The 24337-nt window shown below is 46.4% G+C and overlaps 1 protein-coding gene across 1 annotated transcript in view; it reads right to left on the bottom strand.

Annotated features, from left to right (window-relative positions):
* Positions 1–1031: 1031 nt before the first annotated feature.
* LOC144129610 (uncharacterized) overlaps positions 1032–24337 on the bottom strand; it is a 32647-nt gene continuing 9341 nt past the window's right edge. Inside the window, exons 4-8 of the mRNA XM_077663732.1 lie at positions 16597–16758; positions 14026–14181; positions 8574–8729; positions 1143–1298; positions 1032–1047 (exon numbers count right to left, since the gene is read on the bottom strand). Coding sequence (XP_077519858.1) covers positions 1032–1047; positions 1143–1298; positions 8574–8729; positions 14026–14181; positions 16597–16758 — 646 coding nt within the window. The remainder of the gene's footprint in view (positions 1048–1142; positions 1299–8573; positions 8730–14025; positions 14182–16596; positions 16759–24337) is intronic.

The raw sequence follows: 24337 nt of genomic DNA, 5'->3' as shown, positions 1-24337 counted from the left end.
CAGTTCTCCTGGCCGGGTGCATCACGAGTCTGGCTAGTGGGCCATGCCTTTTTTTTTCTTTATTGCCTTGCTTTGGCTCATAACATTTAACCAAAAAACACTCAACAAAAACCACACAAAACACTATGTACATAAGACACTGTCGTGGTCAGCCAGCATGAGTCTGGCTTCGTCATTCTAAAATTCACGAAGCATACAGAGCGGCTCTAGCCTCGAGAGCCACTCGGGAGGCTCCGCAGCTGCTTTGTGTATGGCCAGAAAGCAGTCCATTCTTTCCCGAAAATAAATTCGGGGCCATTCGGGGCAAGTGGCGCTTTATGTGCGGGGCAGCTCTCCATGTACGTTTGCGGCGTTTAGCAGATAATTGATAACAGCGAATGCTTGCGGTCTAAGAGTTGGCAGAGGGGCTTAAGACTGCTTATGTGTGAGAAGGCGTAAACTCGCAAGCTGACTTTGTGAGGCCAGTCACCGCGCGCTACGCTCCGATGTAACCGAATTGAACGCCGGTGGCGGCCCTACGTCTGTATGGCCGTATGCATCCTCCTCCGCTACACCATCGCGCAACTTCTGATCTGCGCGATAACTTCGTGAAAGCAGTCGACAGCCTACCGCGACCGGCGCTCCGTCTGAGTGGTACGACGGGATCACTAGTGAGTTATCGCCAATATATACAGGGTTGGTGTTTCTGTACTTAATATTCATGGATCCCTGGGAGTCCTCACACCACTCCTGGCGCATTGGTGCTGCGATTAATCGGTGCGTCATTGCCCTAGGATGGCAAGCGCTGACACCTGTGGAATGTGTGCGATTCAGGTTGCTCTTTATTAACAACCTCGTGCGAACAATCATTTTATTTAATCACCACCTGCCAAGTTGCACGAGGAAAGCATTTTTTACGGGCACCTTCGAGTGTCGACAACGCCATTTATGCGGTTCGTTCATGGAGGCTGTATTGTGTGTAATTACTGAAAGAGCTGAATTTCAACAAAGTGGCTCAATAATATTTCATATTTGGTCCTTCCTGCAATACTTCAGTCATCGCGCTCCCTGAAATACGACATGAGAAAAGAGTAAACTTCGTGTGAACAGCGCAGGGCGTCGTGCGCGTACGTGCCACATGACAAGTGAAATCGAAACCTTGCCTGGAAGTTATGCTGGCCGCGCTAGCTCTTTGTTTCTCGCCTGCGCAGCGAGAACTCCGGACTTGTTTCCCTTCATCTCGGGCTTTAGAGGCTTTGGTGTCTCCGGTTTGCGATGCTGCGGAATCCTGTGCGGGCGATTCTCCATCCACGGGAGACCTGCGAAGGACCGAAAAGGATGCCTCTCAGCTGGGATACCGGCTGTGTCTTGAAGCCTAACGCCGCATAGTGTCCAGAAACTTGACAACATGTGTCGATGACGTGGCCACCCGCTTCATGAAATAGTTTCTGCTATTGCAGTGTCTTTCATGTGGGCGGTAACCAAAAGCACTCGAATCTTTTGCTGATTGCCTCTAGATCTTTCAAATCACAAAGCTACATTGAAAAAGTGTCTCAAACTGTAAGAGAGCTTCGAGATTTCGACAAAAAGGAGGATTAATGAGCATCGATTGGTCTTAATACGTAAAAAAGTACGCGTTTATAGCGCAAAATGAGGACTAATTGATTGAATCTTTCTTCACATGTTGCTTCAATTTGATCAACAAGGTTCTTGTAGTGGAAGTTAATAAAACCGCTGTTAAATTATATTTGCGAGAGCTATAATAAAGTGCTTTGATTTTCAACCTCATTGATACTGCGACAGGCCTAAGGAAGCAGGCCCTAACCTAAACTTTTTGAAGTACAAAACTGCAAGCCGCCCTACGTATTAAAAATAGGAAGCCCTAGCTTTAACCTATCCTAAAGCTTCGTTAGAATTAAGCAACGTCATGCACGATCCTCACCGGACGACCCGGCTTTTAAGGTTCTGAAAAGCAGGCAACTTCCTTTCATGTAAAGGGTCAGGGTTGCTGGCGACACTTGAAATGAGGGTGGAAAGGAAGGATGGACGATCTGATTTGCAATATTCATAGTGCCAAGTTTTTTTTGAAAGAAAATTTATTGTAGTTTTCCCATAAAAAAATCGGTGCAAAGAGGGAATATATTACGCTTTACTCACGAACGACAAACTTAGATCATTGCCAACCGAGCCTGGAACTTGCTTGGGCCATGCGGTTTACTACAGGAGCATCGCTATTTCTGATTTTCATTTCATCACGTGGCTTCCAGAGATCAAAAGCAACAAACAAATCCATGATACAGAGGGCACAATTTAGGGGAGTGCGACAATTACAGCTGCTTATTCGAGACCGGCACTACCGACTTTACCCCGCTTAGTGTGACATCTGACTGGCATGATTCTGTTCTCACAAAGGCGTAGTACCACAGCATGACTTCACTGATGGATGTTAAGAGCGTACCCCTTAAGGCGGGTTAGTGGCGGATGTTGTGAGGCTGGCTATTTTGTTTCTGCATGTTTGTGTAACCACTATCTGTACCTTACCAATACTATCTACAAATTCACAATATTTAGATACACATTCCAATGATTGTATGCTATATCAACATCTGTCACCATCTAGTGTCTTTTGGACCGTGCTCTGTTTGATGCGATCAATTCTGCATGAATCCTGCAACCGTATTTTACTTGTGCAGATGCACTGACACCGCCTTCGTTATGGATGCACCATATGACATCGGGTATATTGGTGCTGGTGCGAAAATACCGGCCGTAAAAGTAATGTCTCGATGAAGAATTTTCTCAGACCTATGGTGGATAATAACAGTTTTTTCTCTTAACTATTGCGTGTTGTGTACTCTTCTACCATTCTGAATGCATCGCTGTTGAATACAAAATTTCACCTTCCTACCAGTAGTATCTCATAAAGATCATTTATCTTATTATATCTCAGGTATTTAATATTTAAAACTCTTAAGTTGCACAGTGTTATTGATGTCTGATAATGATGTCCCGCATTGTCTCTCTTTGATGTCATATTGCCACATTTTCACTCCGATATATTTGATAGAATTAGTTTACTTGTCTCATTTCTATTGCCCATTGAAGTTACATGGATTATATAGCCTCACCTTATGTTTTTTTATCAGTGGTGTATGATGTCTGTAGCCAAGTAAAGGGCTTCGGGCCTAGTCAAGCTACTGTCGCGGCAGTTTTTGCCCAGACGCCTCTTTCTTTGTTAGAGAAATAAAAATGTGTGTTTGTGTGCACGTATGAGTGTGCAAGGTTTTACATCTGGATAGACTTTCACATTTCAGCAAAACATGTTCCGCTTTTTCCTCGATTTATCATACATTACATATCTGGAATCAATGGCTCATTATTCACTTTAGCTGCGTGTTGTAAGGCAACCTGATATCGCTTAAAGCAACGGGGCCCTGGCCATTTAACTTAAAGAAAAACATTCTTTATAGATTTTTATTTTACGAGCTCTATACAGGCCCAGAGCCTGTGCCCTTTCCATCAAACTAATCCGGTTCACACCTTCCTTTCTAACCTCTTGTGCAAAAATATGCATATATTCGTTCTGGTTTTCTCTAAACTTACTGCTAGTTTCCTGGTTCTTCTTCCCTTCTGAGTATCGCTTTCTCCGTACTAGTGCTTAAGTTCTGTAAGCGCCAGCATTCTGTCATGTTTTTTCTCAGCTGCTCATCATACGATATTTCACAATTGCTTCCCGCGCTCTAAACGATGTCCAGCTGGTGTATATCCTCCTTCTGGGCTGCCTTAATTGCCGTTTTGCTGCGATGACCTAGGGCTAATCTCCCGTCAGCTGCGAAGACACGTATAACTCAATCCCTGGGTCAGTGGACACCTCAACAATGCTTTCAGGTGCGCGGAGGTTGTGTCCACCTGCAAAAAATTGGGCTTTCGCTCAAAGATTCGAGCTTAGCGATGCTAAAACGCCAGCCATTCTTTTTGTTCCTCTATCTTAATCGCTGCTCAAGCGACGTCCGGTGGCTGGACGGTAAGAGCCAGCGCTGGGAGCCGAGGCTTGAATGAATTACTGAGAGGAGACGAAGCTGCTTACTGCGCTGCATAGCTTCAACGTCTGGCAATGCAGCGGCGACACTGGATTACCCTAATTTAATGACGCAGCTATACGGCCTACATTCGTGAGCAAGGGCTTTGACCTGATGAAAGCACAACCGGTGCGGTTCATAGCGGTCGCTGTGCAAAACCGCAAATAAAAATGGCCTACAGTATGAGACTCCCTCGTCGGGCGACTACGGCATATTGGCAAGCAGTCGCTGCACCGTGATGCTCTGTTCAGTACATTTCGTCTTGCTAGAGATTAAGGCGTAATATTTGGCGGAAAAATGTTTCCTACGAAGTTTAAACAAATTTTAACTACTAAATTGTCTCACGCCTTAGAAATTGATGTGGGTTTCATGGTGCTGATTGCGGAAAAGGGCCTGAGATCAGAATTATCCGGACATACTGAAGGAATTTTCGGTTACCGAATAGAACATCGCCGTCTTAGCGGGAAGGAGCGAAAATAGAAAAAGATTAAGGGTCGGAAAATTGCCACAAAATGCCTGGGTACGCAGCTGCACTACGAAGGCCGAGATTGTGCAGTAAACAGCCACGTTATTATGACGAGGCCATTAATGGTAGGAAGCCTATCGCAGAGAAGACTCAAATTAAATGAGACGATGCAACCTGCTTTTGCGAAACCAAAAAAAGTGCGGACACAGATACACACATAACCACCTACAATCATCCCCACTTTGCCCTCCAGCCATTGTCCACGCTGCATACCGACTTGAGTAGGGCCGTATTCCAAGCTGCCTGCTCCTCTACATGTTATACACGCGTGCACTCCCGGCCCCGAGACCCAACATTGTGTCAGCAAACCTAGCACCACAGTGCTGCTGGATCGCGGACGGCTGCCACGTCTCCCACCTGTGATGGTTCTCAAATAATATCCTGTCGGCTACAGGAGGAAAAAACACCCACGGAAATAGTGCCTACATGGGCGACGTCATCGTTTGTCTGTTTTGAACCTCGTCACCAGGATGGAGAACTCGCCAACTGCCAGTTCTCCTGGAAGGGTGCATCACGAGTCTGACCAATGGGCCATGCTTCTGGTGATCGCAGAGGGGTTAGTGGGGCCTTATGTGCGGGGCAGCTCTCCATGTACGTTCCTCGGCGCTTACCACACAATTCGTAACGGCTAATGCTTACGGTATAAGAATCGACATAGAGGATTAAGACTGCTTGTGTGAGAGAAGGCGTAAACTCGCCTGCCCACTTTGTTATGCCAGTCACCGCGCGCTGCGCTCTGATGTAACATAATTGAACGCAGCTGGCGGCTCTACATCTATATGGCCGTATACGTATCCGCCGCCGCTACACCATCGTTCCCCTTCTGATCTGTGCGGTAACTTCGTGAAAGCAGTCGCCACCCTACCGCGACCAGCGCTCTTTCTGAGGGGTATTACGCGATTACTAATGAGTTATCGCCCGTATATACAGAACTGCTCTTTCTGCACTTAAGGGCACAGGGTAAGGTAAAATTAGGAAAAAATCGTTTTTTTTCTTTTGGAATTTTAGAATTTCAATTCTTTCTACACATGTTCCATGATCGCACTTTCCTCAGAAAGCCATATTTACGGCTGAAAAACGCTTTTTCCGAAACCAAGTAGTGAGCGGCCACGCCGCCTTTCAGGATTAACGTCAATTTTTTCAACCAAAAAGTCCACCACCTGATTTCAAAACTTGTCTAAAATCAGCTACATATAAAAAATTGTCTGGCATTTATTGTACAGCTCCTCTTTTTTAGCCAAGACAATCCTGAGACGCTTTGCACGTTTTTTCCACGTTTCTGCAACCTTCATGCAGCTGCGTCCGAGTGCTATCCCTTTCGATCAGTATTGTAAATTGTGCCGGTGTTGGTTGCTGCTGATAAGTTGAGATGCCCAGGGCAAAGAAGGGCTTCGTCAGGCGTGAATTTCACGGCAACCGCTACGCTCATCGTGAAAAAGCAAAAGGATGTCCACGACCGAATGAGATCCCGAACGCCGAACGCACCAGCTCCTCGACATCGAAGCTTTCAAGATTTTCTCTGTGCTTCCAGGAAGAGGATGTGCTACAGAGCAGCAGCCAATATGCCTTAATGGACATGGACGGCATTTGTGCCGCAATTACACAGATTTGTGTGTGCAGAGAGTGCGGTGGAAGTGTTGAGCTCATCGAAATTGTGACAAAACGGGTAGGTGTTGCAAGCGTTTACAGTTTGAACTGTGAAGTGTGTAGTGCCGCACAACGATTTGAGACGTCGAAGAAAACTACTTCTGGCCTCTATGAAGCCAACCTCAGGTTAGTGTATGCCTTGAGGTCCATTGGTAAGGGAATGGCTGCAGGAAATATACTCTGTGCTATGCTAAACCTTCCTAAGCCGCCGACAAAGTTTGCGAAATACAATCAAGAGCTTCTAGGTCACATCGAAGCTGCTGCTCAGGAGTCGATGAAAAGGGCAGCTGACGAAGCTGTGCAGCTGAATGAGGGGGATAAAGACATCGCAGTTGCTCTTGATGGAAGCTGGCAGAAGCGAGGCCATACTTCCAATAACGGCATAGTCTCTGCGACCAGTGTAGACTCTGGGAAAGTGCTGGATGTGGAGGTTTTGTCTAAACGTTGTCCAAAGTGCAGCATCAAGGGTACAAACAGTGACCCCCTTCATAGAGAGGTGTGCCAAAGCAACTACCAAGGCACCAGCGGTGGAATGGAAGTCGCAGGAGCACTGAAAATTTTCGGCAGGAGTGAGGAGCTTCAGGGCGTTCGATACGTCAAATACCTTGGGGATGGTGACAGCAAGGCTTTTATGGCTGTGAAGGCACAAATGCCATATGGTGATTCCGTTGAAATATCCAAGGTTGAGTGCATAGGGCACGTGCAAAAAAGGATGGGCACAATGTTACGAAGGCTAAAAAAAGGAAACAAAGCAGGAAAACTCTCTGATGGAAAGAGCCTCTCGGGCCGAGGCCGACTGACTGATGCAGTAATAGACAAGCTCCAGACGTACTATGGTTTGGCCATGAGAAGAAATGTAGGAAACCTGGATGAAATGCGAAAGGCCGTTTGGGCAACCTTCTTCCACTTATCGGCCACAGACGATGACCCATGCCATGGACTTTGCCCAAAGGGACCTGATACGTGGTGTGCCTTCAACAGAAGAGAGTCAGAGGGCAAGCCATTTTTCCACAAGGAGAGTTTTCCTGCATCTGTCTTGGAGGCTATCAAACCCATTTATAGGGAGCTATCGAAGGCTGAGCTCCTAGAGAAGTGCCTGCATGGGCGAACTCGAAATGCAAATGAGTCGTTCAACCATGTTGTTTGGGAACGCACGCCAAAGAATGTGTTTGTTAGGCTTCGGACCCTACTGATGGCAACACTGGATGCTGATCTTTCATTTAATGATGGTAGCATCGCACGGGCCAACGTTTTGAAGGCGTGTGGATTGAACCCAGGGAGCAACACCATCAAGTGGCTGAGGGAAGCTGACCATAAGCGCATGTACTTTGCGGACCGAGCAACACGACAGCTTACAAAAGAGGCCCGACAGTCAAAGCGACAAGCTGAAAAGCGAAAAAATGATGGCGACAGTGACTACGAAGCAGGGGGCTATTAAACCAATTACTGTGGAGGCGTTTCTGCGAATAAAAAATGGTTTTTCACATCTTTTTTCTCTTTACGCTCTATTATCACAAAACATTGTTTTTTCTTACAAAGGTACCATTATTTCCAATGCCTTTCAAGACAGACGGCTGATTTTTTTTGCAATCATCTACATAAGTGTTGACAACTACTGAACTAGAATTAAGCAATTTCACTGAGCAGTTATTCTGTTATGAATTTTGAAATGCGGAAAGAAAGGCCAGATTTGTGTACTACCGGAAAAAATTTTATTAAAAATCGAATTTTCAACACATTTCAAATATTCTAGTTCAGTAAAAAGAGCACAAAATTTGGCAAACAATGATATATGTATTATTAGGCTACTGGTATTAGTGAGAAACATGTACCTCAACATGGCCTAAAATGCATGGGAAGTATAGGGCTTACCCTGTGCCCTTAATATTCATACATCCCTTGAAGTCCTCATACCACTCCTGTCGCAGTGGGGTTGCTGTTAAGCTGTGCGTCATTGCCGTGGGATGGCTGGTGCTGGCACCAGTGGAATGTGTGCGATTTAGGTTGCTCTTTCCTAACAACCTCGCGCGAACAATCATTAATTTAACCACCACCTGCCAGGTTGCACGAGGACGCCATCTTTTACAGGTGCCATCGCGTGTCGCCAACAAGCAGTCAATTTAAGGCATCCATTCTTGAAGGGTGTACTTGGTGTGATTGCTTGAAGAAATGAGTAAAAAAAAATTTGGCTGAATTGTCTTTCAAATTTGGCCCGTCCTGCAATACGTCGTAGTCATCGCGCCCCCTAAAACACGACATGAGAAAAGAGGAAAATTCCTGGGCACTGCTCGGGGCATCGTGCGCGTGCGTGCCATATGTGACATGTTAAATCTAAACCTTGCCTGGAAGTTCGCCTTGCAGTGCTAGGACGTTTTTTCTCGCCTGCGCTGCGAGAACTCCGGTCTTCTTTCCTTTCATCTCGGCCTTTAGTGGCACGGGAGTCTCCGGTTTTCGATGCTGCGGAATCCTCTGCGGGCGATTCTCCATCCACGGGAGACCTGCGATGGACCGAAAAGCATTCCTCTCAGCTGGGATACCGGTTGTGCTTTGAAGCCTAACGCAGGATAGCGTTCGGCAAATTAACGTTTGTTGATGAGGTGGCCTCCCGCTTCATGAAATCGTTTCTGCCAATGCAGTGTCTTTCATGTGCGCTGTAACCAAAAGTGCACGAATGTTTTGCTAACTGGCTCTCGATATCCAAAGCACAAAGCTACAGTGAAAGCGTTTCTCAGACTTTAAGATCGTTTCAAGATTTCGGCAGATAGGAGGATTAATGCGCACCCATTGGTTGGAATACATAAAAAAGTACGTGTTTTTAGAGCACATTGAGGACTAAAATGATTGAATCTTCCATCGCCTGTTGCTTAAAATCGTTCAACAACGTTTTCAACATTGACGTTAATAAACCACAGTTAAATTATATTTGCGAGACCTATAATAAAGTGCTTTCTTTTTCGGCACAATTGGTGCTGCGAGAGGCTTACGGAACCAGGCCGTATTCTAAACCCTCGAAAGTCCAAAAATGCAAGCCCGCCCTACGTATTAAAAATAGGAATCCCTAGATTTAACCTAATCTAAAGCTTGGCTAGAATGAAGCAGCGTCACGCACGATCCTCACCGCATGACCTGGCTTTTAAGGTTCTGAAGAGCAGGCAACTTTCATGTACAGGGTCGGAGTTGCTGGCAATACTTGAACGGAGGGTGGAAGGGAAGGATGGGCGACCTGATTTGCATTATGCATGGTGTCAAGATTTTGTTGAAAGAGTTTATTGTGGTTTTTTATGCAAAAATTCCGCTTCAAGGGGGAAGATATTTTACGCCTTATGCACGAATCACACAAAAAAGTCTGTTTGGCGCGACATTCGAACCTAGCGATTACAGAGCCCGGAGCTTGCTTGAGTGACCCTCTACACCACACGACCATCGCTGTTGTCTTTCTTCCTTTCATCATACTGCTTTGAGAGATCAAAAGGTATATAACAAGGACAAGACACACCGGTTACATTTTAGGAGGAGCAGAAGAAGGAGGAAAGTGCACGAATTCACAAATTTGCCTATAGATATTCAAACCAAAAAAGCTCCAGCGAGAAACTTTCTCAGACTTTAATGGTGAATTCCAGTCGCAGGCCAGGAGCTGTCTGCACGCTCTGTGACAGAGCGCCTGCACCCGGCGGAGAGCGCATGACCTGAAATTGCGATTAGAGTACACTTGCTCTCGCCAGAGCATGTAGGTGGCGCTCGCGAACTGCTGGAGGAAGTACCCGTCATTCCTTGCGCTTGCGCGCGCTTTTCGCGCTACTCAGTTTTCGAGAGGAGCCGGCGCGGCAGACGCGACAAGCCGCCGGAAATGGAGGGCGCCGCTAGCGCCGCTGAAAAAGAACGCAAACTTCCGGTCGACTCTGCCGACTGCTCCACGGAGCAATCTCGGCTCGGCAACCGCTCCCTGTCTACGATTGGAAGACGCTATCCGTGGCTCAGATCTGCGTTTGGAATACAGTTGCTCCGAAAAGAGCAGGAAACGTTGCTCCATAAGTGCTCCAACTCTGCGAGCGATTACAAGTAACCATAAGATGGCTTCAAGATTTCGGAAAAAATTAGGATTTTAATAACCAAAGCTCCTTAATCGAGACCAGCACGGTCCATTACCCGGATCCAGTGAGACATCTGGCTGGCATGATTCCATTGTCACTAAGGCAGAGTACCACAGTATGGTTTCCCTAATGGGTGTTACGACCGTACCCTTTGAAGCAGGTTAGTGGCTGGTGTCGCCAGGATGGGTATTTTGTATCAGTAAATTTGAAATTGTGATTAGACAGATATACAAATACTATCTACAAATTCACAAATTTTAAATACACATTCCTATTACTTTTATGGTATATCAACAACTGATCGTGAACTAGAGTATTTGGGTCCATTCCCTGCCTTGAACACACCGATTCTGCAGCCGTATTTTACTAGTGCAGATGCCCTGACGACAGCTCTGTTATGATGGAACTATATCACATCGGGTATAAAGATGGTGCTGCGAAAATAACGGCCATAAGAGGAATGTCTTGATGAGGAATCCACTCAGACGTATGGTGCACGATGACAGTTATTCTCTTAGTTATTCGATGTGGTGTGCTCTTCTACCATTTTGAATGCATCGCCGTTGAATACAGAATTTCCCCTTTCTATCTGTAGTATCTCAAAGGATCATTTATGATATTTCGTCGTCAGATCTTTATTATTCAAAAGTGCTTAGTTGCATTGTGTTACTGATGTGTGATAATGATGTCCTGTGACGTCCTGTGATCCTTTCACATTGTGCTTTTTTCACTCTGTTTTTTTTATAGAAATACTTAACATGTCTTGTCTCTACTGCCCTTTGAAGTTTCATGGCTGATATAGCATTACCTTATACTTCGTTATTTTTACGAGTGATGTATGCTCTCCATTGCCAAGCAAAAGGCTTTGGGCCTAGTTAAGCCACTGCCGCAGTTGCTGGTTGCCCAGGAGCCTCTTTCTGTCTTAGGGAAATAAAGGATGTGTGTGTACGTATGATTGTGCAAGACTTTCCATATGGATAGATACTGGCAGATTTCAGCAAAATGTGTTCTGCTGTTTCTTTGATTTAGCATTGCACTGCAAATATGTAATCTAAGGTTGATTTATTACTGTAGCTACGTTTTATAAGGCAACCTAATATCGCTTAAACCATTAATGCGGTGTCCATTTTACTGTACGAAAATAATTCCTTGTAGATTTTATTTTCCGAGTTCTCTACAGGCCTTAAGCCTGTATCTTTTCCTTGAAACTAATCCGGTTCACATCTTCTGCCTTTCTGACCCTGTGTGTAAAGATATGTATTTCCGGGTTTTTGGCTTCTGTAAGCTTATTTGTTAGTTACCTGGTTTTGTTCTTCCATTGAGAGTATCAATATTTCGGTACTAGTGCCTAAGTACTGTAGGCTTCATACTTTTTTCTTTTTTCTTAGCCATTAATATACCCTATTTTACTATGTGCTTCCCTGTCGCCATACAATGTCCAGCCGATCCCCATCCTCCCTCTGCGCTGCCTTAATTGGCGTTTTTCCGTGATGAATTAGTGCTAATCTCCCGTCAGCCCTGAAGATGCACATAACTGGCTCCCTGGGTCAGTGGACACCTCAACCACGCTTTCAGGTGCACGGTGGATGCGTCCACGTGCGAAACAACTGTGCTTTCGTTCAGTGTTTCGAGCTTTGCAATGCTAAACCGCAGCCATTTTTTTTGTTCCTCGATCTTAATCGGTGTTCAAGCCACGTCCCGGGGCGGGATGGTAAGAGGCGGCGCTAGCAGCGGAAGCTGGAATGAAATTCTCATAGGAGATGAAGCTCCTTACCGCGCTGCATAGCTTCCACGTCTGGTAATGCAGTGGCGACCTTGCATTACCCTAACTTAATGACGGAGCTCTGCGGCTTACATTCGTGAGCGAGTGCGTCGACCTGTTGAAAACACAACCAGCGCGGTTCGTAGCGGTCGCTGTGCAAAACCGCAAATAAAATTGGCCTGTAGTATGAAACTTTCTCGTCGCTCGACTACAACATTTTTGCAGGCAGTCGGAGCACCGTGATGCTCTGTTCAGGACATTTCGTTTTGTATGAGAACTTAAGGTGTAATATTTGGCGGGAAAAGGTCTCCTATGAAGTTTGAAGAAATTCTAACTACTAATGTTGCCTCACGCTTCAGACATTGATGTGGGTTTCATGGGGCTGAATGAAGAAAAGGGCCTGAAATCAGACTTCTCTTTACATATTGAGGGAATTTTCGGCTCCGCATTAGAACATAGCTGTCGTAGCGGGAAGGAGCGAAAATAGAATAAGAATGAGGGTCGGAAAAACGGCACAAAATACCTGGGTACAGAGCTGCACTACGAAGGCCGAGAATGCGCAGTAAACAGCCATGTTATTATGACGAGGCCATGAATGATGGGAAGCCTATCGCATTGCCGACTCTTAAAATAAATGAGACGGTGAAACCTGCTTTTACGAAACCAAAATAAAAAGTGCGGACACAGATACACACGTAACCACCTCCAATCATCCCCACTTTGCACTCCAGCCATTGGCCACGCTGCATACCGACTTGAGTAGGGCCGTATTCCAAGCTGCCTCCTCCTGTACATGTTATACACGCGTGCACTCCCGGCCCCGAGGCCCAACATTGTGTCAGCAATCCTAGCACCGCGGTGCTGCTGGATCGCGGATTGCTCCACATCTCCCACCTGTGGGGGTTCTCAAATCATATCCTGTCGGCTACTGCAGGAAGAAACACACACAGAAATAGTGCCTACATGAGCGACGTCATCGTGTGACTGTTTTGAACCTCGTCGCCAGGATGGAGGACTCGCCACCTGCCAGTTCTCCTGGCCGAGTGCATCCCGAGTCTGACTAGTCGGCCATGCTTCTGGTGATCACAGAGGGTTTTGTGGGGCCTTATGTGCGGGGCAGCTCTCCATGTACAATCCTCGGCGCTTACCACACAATTGATAACGGCGAATGCTTACGGTCTAAGAGTCGGCAGAGAGGCTTACGACTGCTTATGGATGAGAAGGCGCAAACTCACCTGCTCCCCTTGCGAGGCCAGTCACCGCGCGCTGCACTTCGATTTAGCCGAATTGAACGCAGCTGGCGGCTCTACGTCTGTATGGCCGTATACGTATCCGGCGCCGCTACACCGTCGCACCCCTTCTGATCTGAGCACTAACTTCGTGAAGGCAGTCGCCACCCTACCGCGACCAGCGCTCCTTCTGAGGTGTATGACGCGATCACTAATGAGTTATCGCCCATATATACAGAACTGGCCTTTCTGTACTTAATATTCACAGATCCCTGGGAGTCCTCATATCACTCCTGTCGGAGTGGTGCTGCGGTTAAGTGGTGCGTCATTGCCCTGGGATGTCAGATGCTGGCACCATTCGAATGTGTGCGATTCAGGTTGGTCTCTGCTAACAACCTCGCGCGATAAATCATTAATTTAACCGCCACCTCCCAGGTAGCACTTAGGTGCCATCTTTTACGAGTACCATCGAGTGTCGCCAACAAGCAGTCAATTTAAGGCGCCCATTCTTGAAGGGTGTACTTGGTGTGATTACTTGCACATATGAGTTAAAAAAATGTGGCTGAGTGATCTTTGTAATCTGACCCGTCCTGCAATACGTTATAGTCATCGCGGTCCTAAAACACGACATGAGAAAAGAGGAAACTTTGTGTGAGCAGCGCAGGGCGTCGTGCGCGTACGTGCCACATGACAAGTGAAATCGAAGCCTTGCCTGGAAGTTCTGCTCGCCGCGCTAGCTCTTTGTTTCTCGCTTGTGCTGCGAGAACTGCGGGCTTGTTTCCCTTCATCTCGGCCTTTAGTGGCATTATTGTCTCCGGTTTGCGATGCTGCGGAATCCTCTGCGGGCGATTCTCCATCCACGGGAGACCTGCGAAGGACCGAAAAGCATGCCTCTCAGTTTTGATACCGGCTGTGGTTCGAAGCCTAACACCGGATAGTGTCCAGAAACTTGACAACATGTGTCGATGACGTGGCCACCCGGTTCATGAAATCGTTTCTGCCATTGCAGTGTGTTTCATATGCGCGGTAACCAAAAGCGCACGAATATTTTGCTAAATGGCTCTAGATATCCAATCCTCAAAGCTACAGTGAAAAAGTTTCTGACACTTTTAGATCGCTTCAAGATTTCGTCACGCACATCCTCACCGCATGACCTGTTTGTAGATTCCGAAAAGCAGGCAACTTCCTTTCATGTACAGGGTCGGAGTTGCTGGCGACACTGGAACGGAGGGTGGAAAGGAAGGATGGATGATCTGATTTGCAATATGCATAGAGTCAAGTTTTTCTTGATAGAAAGAGATTTTATTGCAGTTTTTCATAAAAATATATCGCTACAAGGACAGGATATATTATGCCTTAAACACGAACGACACAATTAGAACCTTGCAACAAAGCCTGTAGCTTGCTTGTGTCATGCTTTTCACTACAGGAGCATCGCTATTTCTCATTTTAATTTTATCACATGGCTTCGACATATACAAAGCAACATAACAATGCCAAGATAATGCGTGCACATTTTAAGGGATTCGGACAATTACGGCACCTTATTCGGGACCAGCACCGCCACCTTTACCCCACCCACTGTAAGACATCTGGCTGGCATGATTCCGTTCTTTCAAAGGCGTAGTACCACAGCATGACTTTTGGCTTTCTGAACCTGTTTGTAAAGATATGTATTTCCCCGTTCTGGTTTTGTGTAAGATTACTGGTTAGTTTCTTGGTTCTCTTCTTCCATTGTGAGTATCGGTATTTCCGAAAAAGTGCTTCAATGCCGTAAACGCCGATATTTTATCTTATTTCTTAGGCATTCATCACACCCCTATTTATTACGAGCTTTCCGCAGTCAAACGACGTCTAGCATATGCCCATCCCTCCTCTGCGCTCTTCCGTCAATAGGCGTTTTGCCGTGATGACCTACTTCAAAATAAAATTTTCCCCCAAGGGCACATGAAAACTGCAGCGTGCCGAGCAGTCATTCTGGTCTCAATATTGTGGAGGTCCAGGGCAATGACCACGCCGGAAAAAATTTCATTAGTATTTCTTATTGATATGTATCGCAGGTAATGTAGTGTTGTGGTGAGGGCCTTGTAAAGTGTCCCTTGCAATTGCAGAAGAAAAATTCCGCGTCCAAACAATCAATAAAAATGTATTGTATCCTGCTTATTGAAGAGCGTGCAGTTCGTGGTCCATAGTGCAAACCTTTTTTGTTTTCTAGATAAGTATTTGGTCGAATTGAACGGGCCCAGAATATAAAAAAGAACGATTTTATGGGCGATTTTAAAGGCACTGAGATAAATCTTTTCAACTCATGCTGCACGAGGTCTCTACCTTACAGTGATTGCTACACGACTACAGGGAGCAACATATTATTTTAGCTGGGTAAATATTGTCATTTTTACTGAACTCGGATATTCCAAGCCAATCTTACAAGAAGGAACAAACGGCTATAAAAAAAACTTCGTGCATAAAACAAGTAACGGCAGCGCCTGCGTTAGCCATCAATACATATTAAACCTGCGAACACGTTACGTATTACCTGCACTTTCATGCAGGAGATGACCCAGAATTTGCAAAATACACTATGCTACCGCAATAAAAACAAGATTGCCGACGGCGGCTTGTTTGGAAGTAGTGGATCTCCACATGATCCCTATCGGAAGAGTGGGTACTTAAATTAGTTGCCCCTAGCTATCGCTTTCGGTCAAACTGCGCGTCACATAGAAGGTGGCTAATATTTCGCACTTGAATTCATTTTTCGGTTCGAAGTGATCTATTGGATATCGGCTCAATCAAAACCTCTGGTTTCAATGTCTTCCCTGTCACTGGCTTCTTGATGGGAATCGCTGAGGTGGCTTCGTTCTTTTACCGGTGATATGATGCCACTTATGTGGAACAGTGGCTTCTGGAGTAGCACCGGCTGCTGTCATGCCTGACGAGTATTTGTCTTTAGAACACCAAATTAAAAAAAAATATTCATTCAGCCAATTCTCGTGGCATGCCGTAAGTTATAAGGAGCTCGCTTCCTGTCGCTGCACATCCGGATGGGCACGAACGATTCTGGTCGGCATAGGGTTCGGGAGCGCAGCAGAATAGGGGCGACTGCCGAAAACTGGTGATCTGTCTGGCAATGAAAGCACAGAGGCGATGGCTCAAGCCTATCTGGTATACTCCAAGATAACAGCGCCTTCCTACAGCGCAATCGCAGTAAAGAGACACATCCCTGGGAATGAAGCAGGGCGTAGTGCGCAGGCATCCCGGCTGAGTACTGAAATCAAAGTCAAACCTGGGAGTAGCGGAGCCCGCGGTAGACCCCTTTTTGTCACTTGCACCGCGAGAACGCTGGGCTCTTTTTCGTTCCCGTCGGCTTTTCTTGGAATGGGTGGCGGCGTCCTTGGAGGCTCTTGAAACACCCGCTGATGATGCGCCGTCGCCGTCTTTAGAACAACTGCGGAAGGCCGAAAAAGATTGCCTGTGAGCGGTGACACTGGTTATGCAGTAAAGGCACTGCCTATACGCTCCGAAAATTTATTTGTTTATTTAGTCCTCAAATGCCCCTTGGACAGGGGTTTTACATGAGGGGTGGGGGACTTCACAGACGATTTCAAGGGTGGTTGGTATCACAAAAGAAAATTTGCAATGGCTGTCCTGAAATTTGTCGCACTGGAGTGGTGAACCGCTTCTTCAGGCAGATCATTCGAGTCTTTCGCTCTTTGAGGAAAAAACGAGTGAAGGTGCGATGATCTGCGCGCGTGCGGCGGGTGTACAGACTTGGAATGACTGGTCCGCGATGAATGGCGGTAAGCCGGAGATATAACGCTGTTATAAATTGGAAAATAATAGAACTTATGGTAGAGAACGAGTTTGGCTATTTTACGTCGAGTTTCTAGATTGCGAAGATTTGCATTAGATTTTAGAGCTGTGACACTTGTATAGGAATAGCCATTAAAACTAAACAAAGCTGCCCGGTTTTGGATAGATTCAATGGAGTTAGAAACATTAGCCTGATGAGGGTCCCAAACTGAGCATGCATATTCTAGCTTGGGCCTTGTAAGGGTTTTGTAAGCAAGGGTTTTTACGGAAGGGGAGAAGAATTTAAGATTTCGCCTTAGAAAGCCGAGAGTGCGGTTAGCCTCGTTGGATATTTTCGCTACGTGAGCCTGCAGGAACGTTATACAGAGATACGTTGAAATCATCCACCAATAGTGTAATGAATATAAAGCATTCGGGGGGGGGGCCTGTGGAACACACACACACACACACACACACACACACACACACACACACACACACACACACACACACACACACACACACACACACACACACACACACACACACACACACACACACACACACACACACACACACACACACACACACACACACACACACACACACACACACACACACACACACACACACACACACACACACACACACACACACACACACACACACACACACACACACACACACACACACACACACACACACACACACACACACACACACACACACACACACACACACACACACACACACACACACACACACACACACACACACACACACACACACACACACACACACACACACACACACACACACACACACACACACACACACACACACACACACACACACACACACACACACACACACACACACACACACACACACACACACACACACACACACACACACACACACACACACACACACACACACACACACACACACACACACACACACACACACACACACACACACACACACACACACACACACACACACACACACACACACACACACACACACACACACACACACACACACACACACACACACACACACACACACACACACACACACACACACACACACACACACACACACACACACACACACACACACACACACACACACACACACACACACACACACACACACACACACACACACACACACACACACACACACACACACACACACACACACACACACACACACACACACACACACACACACACACACACACACACACACACACACACACACACACACACACACACACACACACACACACACACACACACACACACACACACACACACACACACACACACACACACACACACACACACACACACACACACACACACACACACACACACACACACACACACACACACACACACACACACACACACACACACACACACACACACACACACACACACACACACACACACACACACACACACACACACACACACACACACACACACACACACACACACACACACACACACACACACACACACACACACACACACACACACACACACACACACACACACACACACACACACACACACACACACACACACACACACACACACACACACACACACACACACACACACACACACACACACACACACACACACACACACACACACACACACACACACACACACACACACACACACACACACACACACACACACACACACACACACACACACACACACACACACACACACACACACACACACACACACACACACACACACACACACACACACACACACACACACACACACACACACACACACACACACACACACACACACACACACACACACACACACACACACACACACACACACACACACACACACACACACACACACACACACACACACACACACACACACACACACACACACACACACACGCGCGCGCGCGCACGCACGCACGCACGCACGCACTGTGGCAGGAGGGTAAACGGCGTGCCTGCCCCTTCCCCACGGTGTATTTTAATGCAGTGCTTCGCATACACGTAGAGAGCTGCGGGTGCTTGCAGAGTGCAGTAGCTTTGCTATAACGACGCGCAGATCAAGCTTAGTAGGGGCAATAAAAATTTACCATTCCCATTCTGCTGTTCCAATATTTTTGCTCTTTCTCACCAGCACTACCAATAGCTAAGCCGTGTTTGCGAGGCATTGTTTAGTTTAAGCACATTGGAAGAGGAGACAGCCCTATCAAATGAAAGCGTGATCCACTAGTCTACCTGAAGCAGGATATCGAATCTGCCACTTAAGTCTAGCTGCTCCAGAAGAGGGCGGAAGCTCTCATCCACTCGTTGAGTTGAGTTGAGGTGCTAGATGCTACAGGTGGGGTTAGCCTTGCTTTATCTGCCGGCAATTGCTCCACCGTAGCGTCCCTTCTATATTAGCAATGTCCTGAAGCCTGTCGCATCTACACCGCTATGCGCACAGTCTCTTATAATAGCACACATTCTCTCCCGCAGTCACCATCTATGCACACAATCAGTCCTCACATTCTGCCTTCTAGCAGCGCCCTTTGATAAAAACAGAGCAGGGGTGTTATGCCTGTAAATTCTAACTTTGCTCCTCATTTTATGCATAGTCTTTCCCATTACAACCTTGAGTTCAGATTGTCACCTTAAAAAATCTTAAGGTGTGTTTCTTAAGACGCAGCCCCAGTTTCGATAAGTGGTGCGCCCTGTCCGTCGCCTGATTGCGTTTGGCGGCTTGGAACTTCCGCTAGTTGACCTAAATGGCATTAAAACTTCTTTAAAGAGCGTCAGCTCTTACTCATCACGTTTCGAAATTTCGTGGGGTCTGCTACCACTGTTGATCACATCGCCATCTGTGGCAGCAACTACTCATCACGTTTCGAGATTTCGTGAGGTCTCCTACCGGATGGATGGATGGAAGGTAGGAGCGTCCTCTTTGAAACGGGGCAGTGGTAGTGGCCACCATGCTCAGTTTTTTCCTTTATTTTTGTTCAATTCTGCTGTAAGTTGTTAACATAATTCGCCATTTTCTTTAAAATACGTCTTCCTACACTTTAAAACGTATTTCACCTCTCTGCTTTTGTGCCACCAATCCTCCGATTGCTTTTTGCTATTTTCCACCGCAGATTTATTTACATGACTATTGTTATCTATAAACCCTAAGGCCTCAGGAAGAATGACTGTGCCTGCATCGATATCGGAATGAATACCATCACATTTTAGAATGAAGTGTTCTATTGTTTCTACAGATTTACCACACACAGCACATGTGTCATCTTCGTTAAATTTCTTTTTGTAGCTGCGCGTTCTAGACACCCTGACCTAGCTTCAAAGAGGAGGGCACTGCCTCTTGAGTTATCATAAAACGTTTCCTTCGTGATCTGCCTTTTCCAGCGTCGATATAGTTCTACACTATGCTTCTTTTCAATTGAATCTATCCAATTTTTACCTTCGACGTTTTTAACCTGTTGTTTAATGCTCTTTCTCCTTCCTCGTCTCTGGCAAACTTACTGTCCAGCTTTCTAGTTCGTTTCCGCCACTGTGTGTCAACGCTCTTTCTGTACAGGTATTTAAATACCTTAGCTGCCCACCTGTTATCGTCCAATTTCCTCCGGCGTTCTTAGTATAGTACTTCATTCTGAGCTTCTCGTGCTTCGAACGTTGCCCAGCCTATATCGCCCTGTACTGCCTCGTTTGTGGTTTTCCCGTGGGCACCTAGTGCTAATCTTCCAATAGTTCTCTGATTTACTTCTAATCGCGACTGAAATTCAGCCCTTAAGCATAGAACCGCATTCTTGAAAGTAAGCCCCGGCATCATTATTCCTCTCCAAAAACCTCTGAGGACTTCATACCTGTTGTACCCCAACAATGACCTATGTTTCATTATCCCGGCATCTCTTCGCCCTTTTGCTATGGGAGACTGTTCATGATTTTCCTTGTACATCTGTCATTCGTTTACCCGTACCCCGAGATATTTGTATTCGGCCACTCGGGGTATTTCATGGCATTGTATTGTAAGCTCCTGATCAGTTGTACCGTTGAACACCATCACGCCTGACTTAGTTGCGCTAAAACTGAAACCTAGACTGTCTCCTTCGTCTCCACAGCAATTCACCAAAGTTTGCAAATCTTCCTGGCTATCTGCTAACAGTACAATATCGTCCGCATACATTAAACCCAGTAGTCGTTGCTCAACAAACTTTCCGCCAAATGCGTACGACAGATCATAACCTAGATTGCTTCCTTGCAGCCTTCTTCCCATACTTATCGTATAAAGCATGAACAGCAGCGGTGATAGAGGACAACCTTGCCTTAATCCATTGTGTACCTAGACAGCTGTACTCTTAATTCCTTCCCATGGTATTTCAACTTCATTTTCTTGATATATTTCCTGTAGAAAATTAATTACCTCATGACCGACACCATCACCTTTTAATATGTTCCACAGGAGTTCTCTGTTCACGTTGCCGTATGGACCGCTTATGTCCAGGAAGGCAAAATACAGAGGTCTGTTTTGCGCCTTAGCTATCTCTATGCACTGGGTAAGCAGGAACAGGCAATCATCTAAGCGCCTACTACTTCTGAACCCATTCTGAAGTTCTGCGATGATTCTATTACTTTCTACCCATGACTGCATTTTTATTTCCACCGCCTGCATCGCCAGCCTGTATGTAACTGATGTTATCGTAATCGGTCGGTAGGATTGTATGTTCGTCTTATTGCCTTTCCCTTTATAAATCAAATACATTTTACTCTGTTTCCAGCTATGCGGAATTTGCTTATTTGTTATGACTGCCTCCAATACTTTGATCAGCGTTTCCTTGCCTCTTGGGCCAAGTTCATTAGTTAGCGTGATTGCAATTTCGTCGATCTCTGCGGACGTACATCTTGGAATATTTGCTACCCCCTTTTTCCAGTTAAGATTCGTCAGTTGCAAGCTCTTGTCTATTGTGCTTTCCTGTGTTGCTCCCTCATTTATAGTGATTATTGTGTTTTTTGAATGACTCAGCTATAACTGATGAAATGTAGTTCACAGCGTCATCTCCCTCCAAACATTTTCCCACGGCATCGCGAATCTGTTCCTGCTTTCTATGATTCGCTTTGCCCAGCCAGCTTTTATGGTTCCAGAATTTTCTTGGCCCCCCTTTAGTTGCATCGCGAACTTCAGCGAGCCAGCGATCAGAGGAATGCTTTATTTTAGCCTGGACGAGGACCTGCACTTGCTGTTTCTTTTGTCGATAAGCCTATTTCCTCTTCAGATACCTGCGCCCTCTTTGCTTCTCTCTGTTCCCGTGATGCCAACCGTCGTTGTTCGATGAGATCACCCTACGATCAAAGCGCGATATGTGGCTGCAACTAGAAAACAGCGCATCTCGCATTGAGACTAGCAGCGCCATCTACAATAGCATTGTATAAGTAACCACCTGCCGCGTGCCAATGATAACGTCACGGTCCAATATGGTGGACAGAGGTGGAACTATGTGAGTATGACGTCAGGCGACGAAATGACGGCATAGTTCCGGTTTCTCGAATCAAATATGAATAATAATAATAATAATTGGTTTTTGAGGAAAGGAAATGGCGCAGTATCTGTCTCATATATCGTTGGACACCTGAACCGCGCCGTAAGGGAAGGGATAAAGGAGGGAGTGAAAGAAGAAAGCAAGAAGAGGTGCCGTAGTGGAGGGCTCCGGAATAATTTCGACCACCTGGGGATCTTTAATGTGCACTGACATCGCACAGCACACGGACGCCTTAGCGTTTTTCCTCCATAAAAACGCAGCCGCCGCGGTCGGGTTCGAACCCGGGAACTCCGGATCAGTAGTCGAGCGCCCTAACCACTGAGCCACCGCGGCGGGTCGAATCAAATATGGCGGTCAACCCGCCGCGGTGGCTCAGTGGTTAGGGCACTCGACTACTGATCCGGAGTTCCCGGGTTCGAACCCGACCGCGGCGGCTGCGTTTTTATAGAGGAAAAACGCTAAGGCGTCCGTGTGCTGTGCGATGTCAGTGCACGTTAAAGATCCCCAGGTGGTCGAAATTATTCCGGAGCCCTCCACTACGGCACCTCTTCTTGCTTTCTTCTTTCACTCCCTCCTTTATCCCTTCCCTTACTGCGCGGTTCAGGTGTCCAACGATATATGAGACAGATATGGCGGTCATTAAAATTCGTTGTGCCCTCTCATTCCTTTCCACCCCCCTCACAAAAAAATCCCAAAACGGGTAGGAAAACTGTCCCGTTAACGGACCGCTGTGCGTGTATACATTCGTTCCGCTATACATACTCCGACAACAACGGGCACCTCTATCCGGGGACAGTTGTGTGCCGAATTTGGGAGGCAAATAAAACCCTATGGGTTGTGTGATTGAAATAAAACCACAGTTAAATAGGTAAACATTGTACACATGCAATTACTAACTGAAGCGGTACCATATCTCACCGCAAGCCGAATTCTAGACCCACCTTGACCCCCAAACGAAGAATATTTTGTTTCGGACGTATCTTGAGGGGGTGCAAACTCGACAATGGGTAGACGTGCATCGTGATTTCTCTGATAGATGGCGCTAGGCGGCGATCGTTCCGCTAGGCGCCGTGCGTGCACGCGTAGCCGAGCACGGTGGCAATCCACCCCGTTTTAAAGGGTATTACCTTCCGTTTCTCGAGACGAGCGGCGCGTTCTTCTTCGCTTTCTTCTTCTAGTAAACCAAAGAGCTAACGCTCGTTACTTCAACGTCATCCAGACGGTGGCGGCCTTTTTTTTCTTTGCTCACGCAATTACGGGACCAACCTATACGGCGAATATATAGGTAAATACAGCGATTAGCGTTGACTGCAGTCACTAGGCAGAGCTGCGTGTAAATCTTCGACGTGCGTGTAAAGCGAGCCCCAACGAACGGTTTGCGTTGATTCCAGTTCGCACTGGGAACTAAGTCTTCGTCGTTAGTACGCTCTCAGTGGCGCAGGAATGGCAGAACATCCATTTCGTGTCGGCGAGGTGCTGGGTTCGAGTGCCCGTACTGACGGTCACTTATCTGATTTATAGTCAGCACGAGTGGCTCCTGTTCCATCTGCATTTAGACAGACTACATGCGAATCTTCAGTGAAACCTCGTGGTGAGAATAAATTTTTATTTGGTTCTTGAAATAAATTATGTAATTATTCTGAGATAACACGTAAAACTGACGAAATAAGGACAGG

Source organism: Amblyomma americanum, chromosome 4, assembly GCF_052857255.1.
Source record: "Amblyomma americanum isolate KBUSLIRL-KWMA chromosome 4, ASM5285725v1, whole genome shotgun sequence".
Classification (NCBI taxonomy): domain Eukaryota; kingdom Metazoa; phylum Arthropoda; class Arachnida; order Ixodida; family Ixodidae; genus Amblyomma; species Amblyomma americanum.
This window is presented reverse-complemented; position numbering and strand designations above follow the sequence as displayed.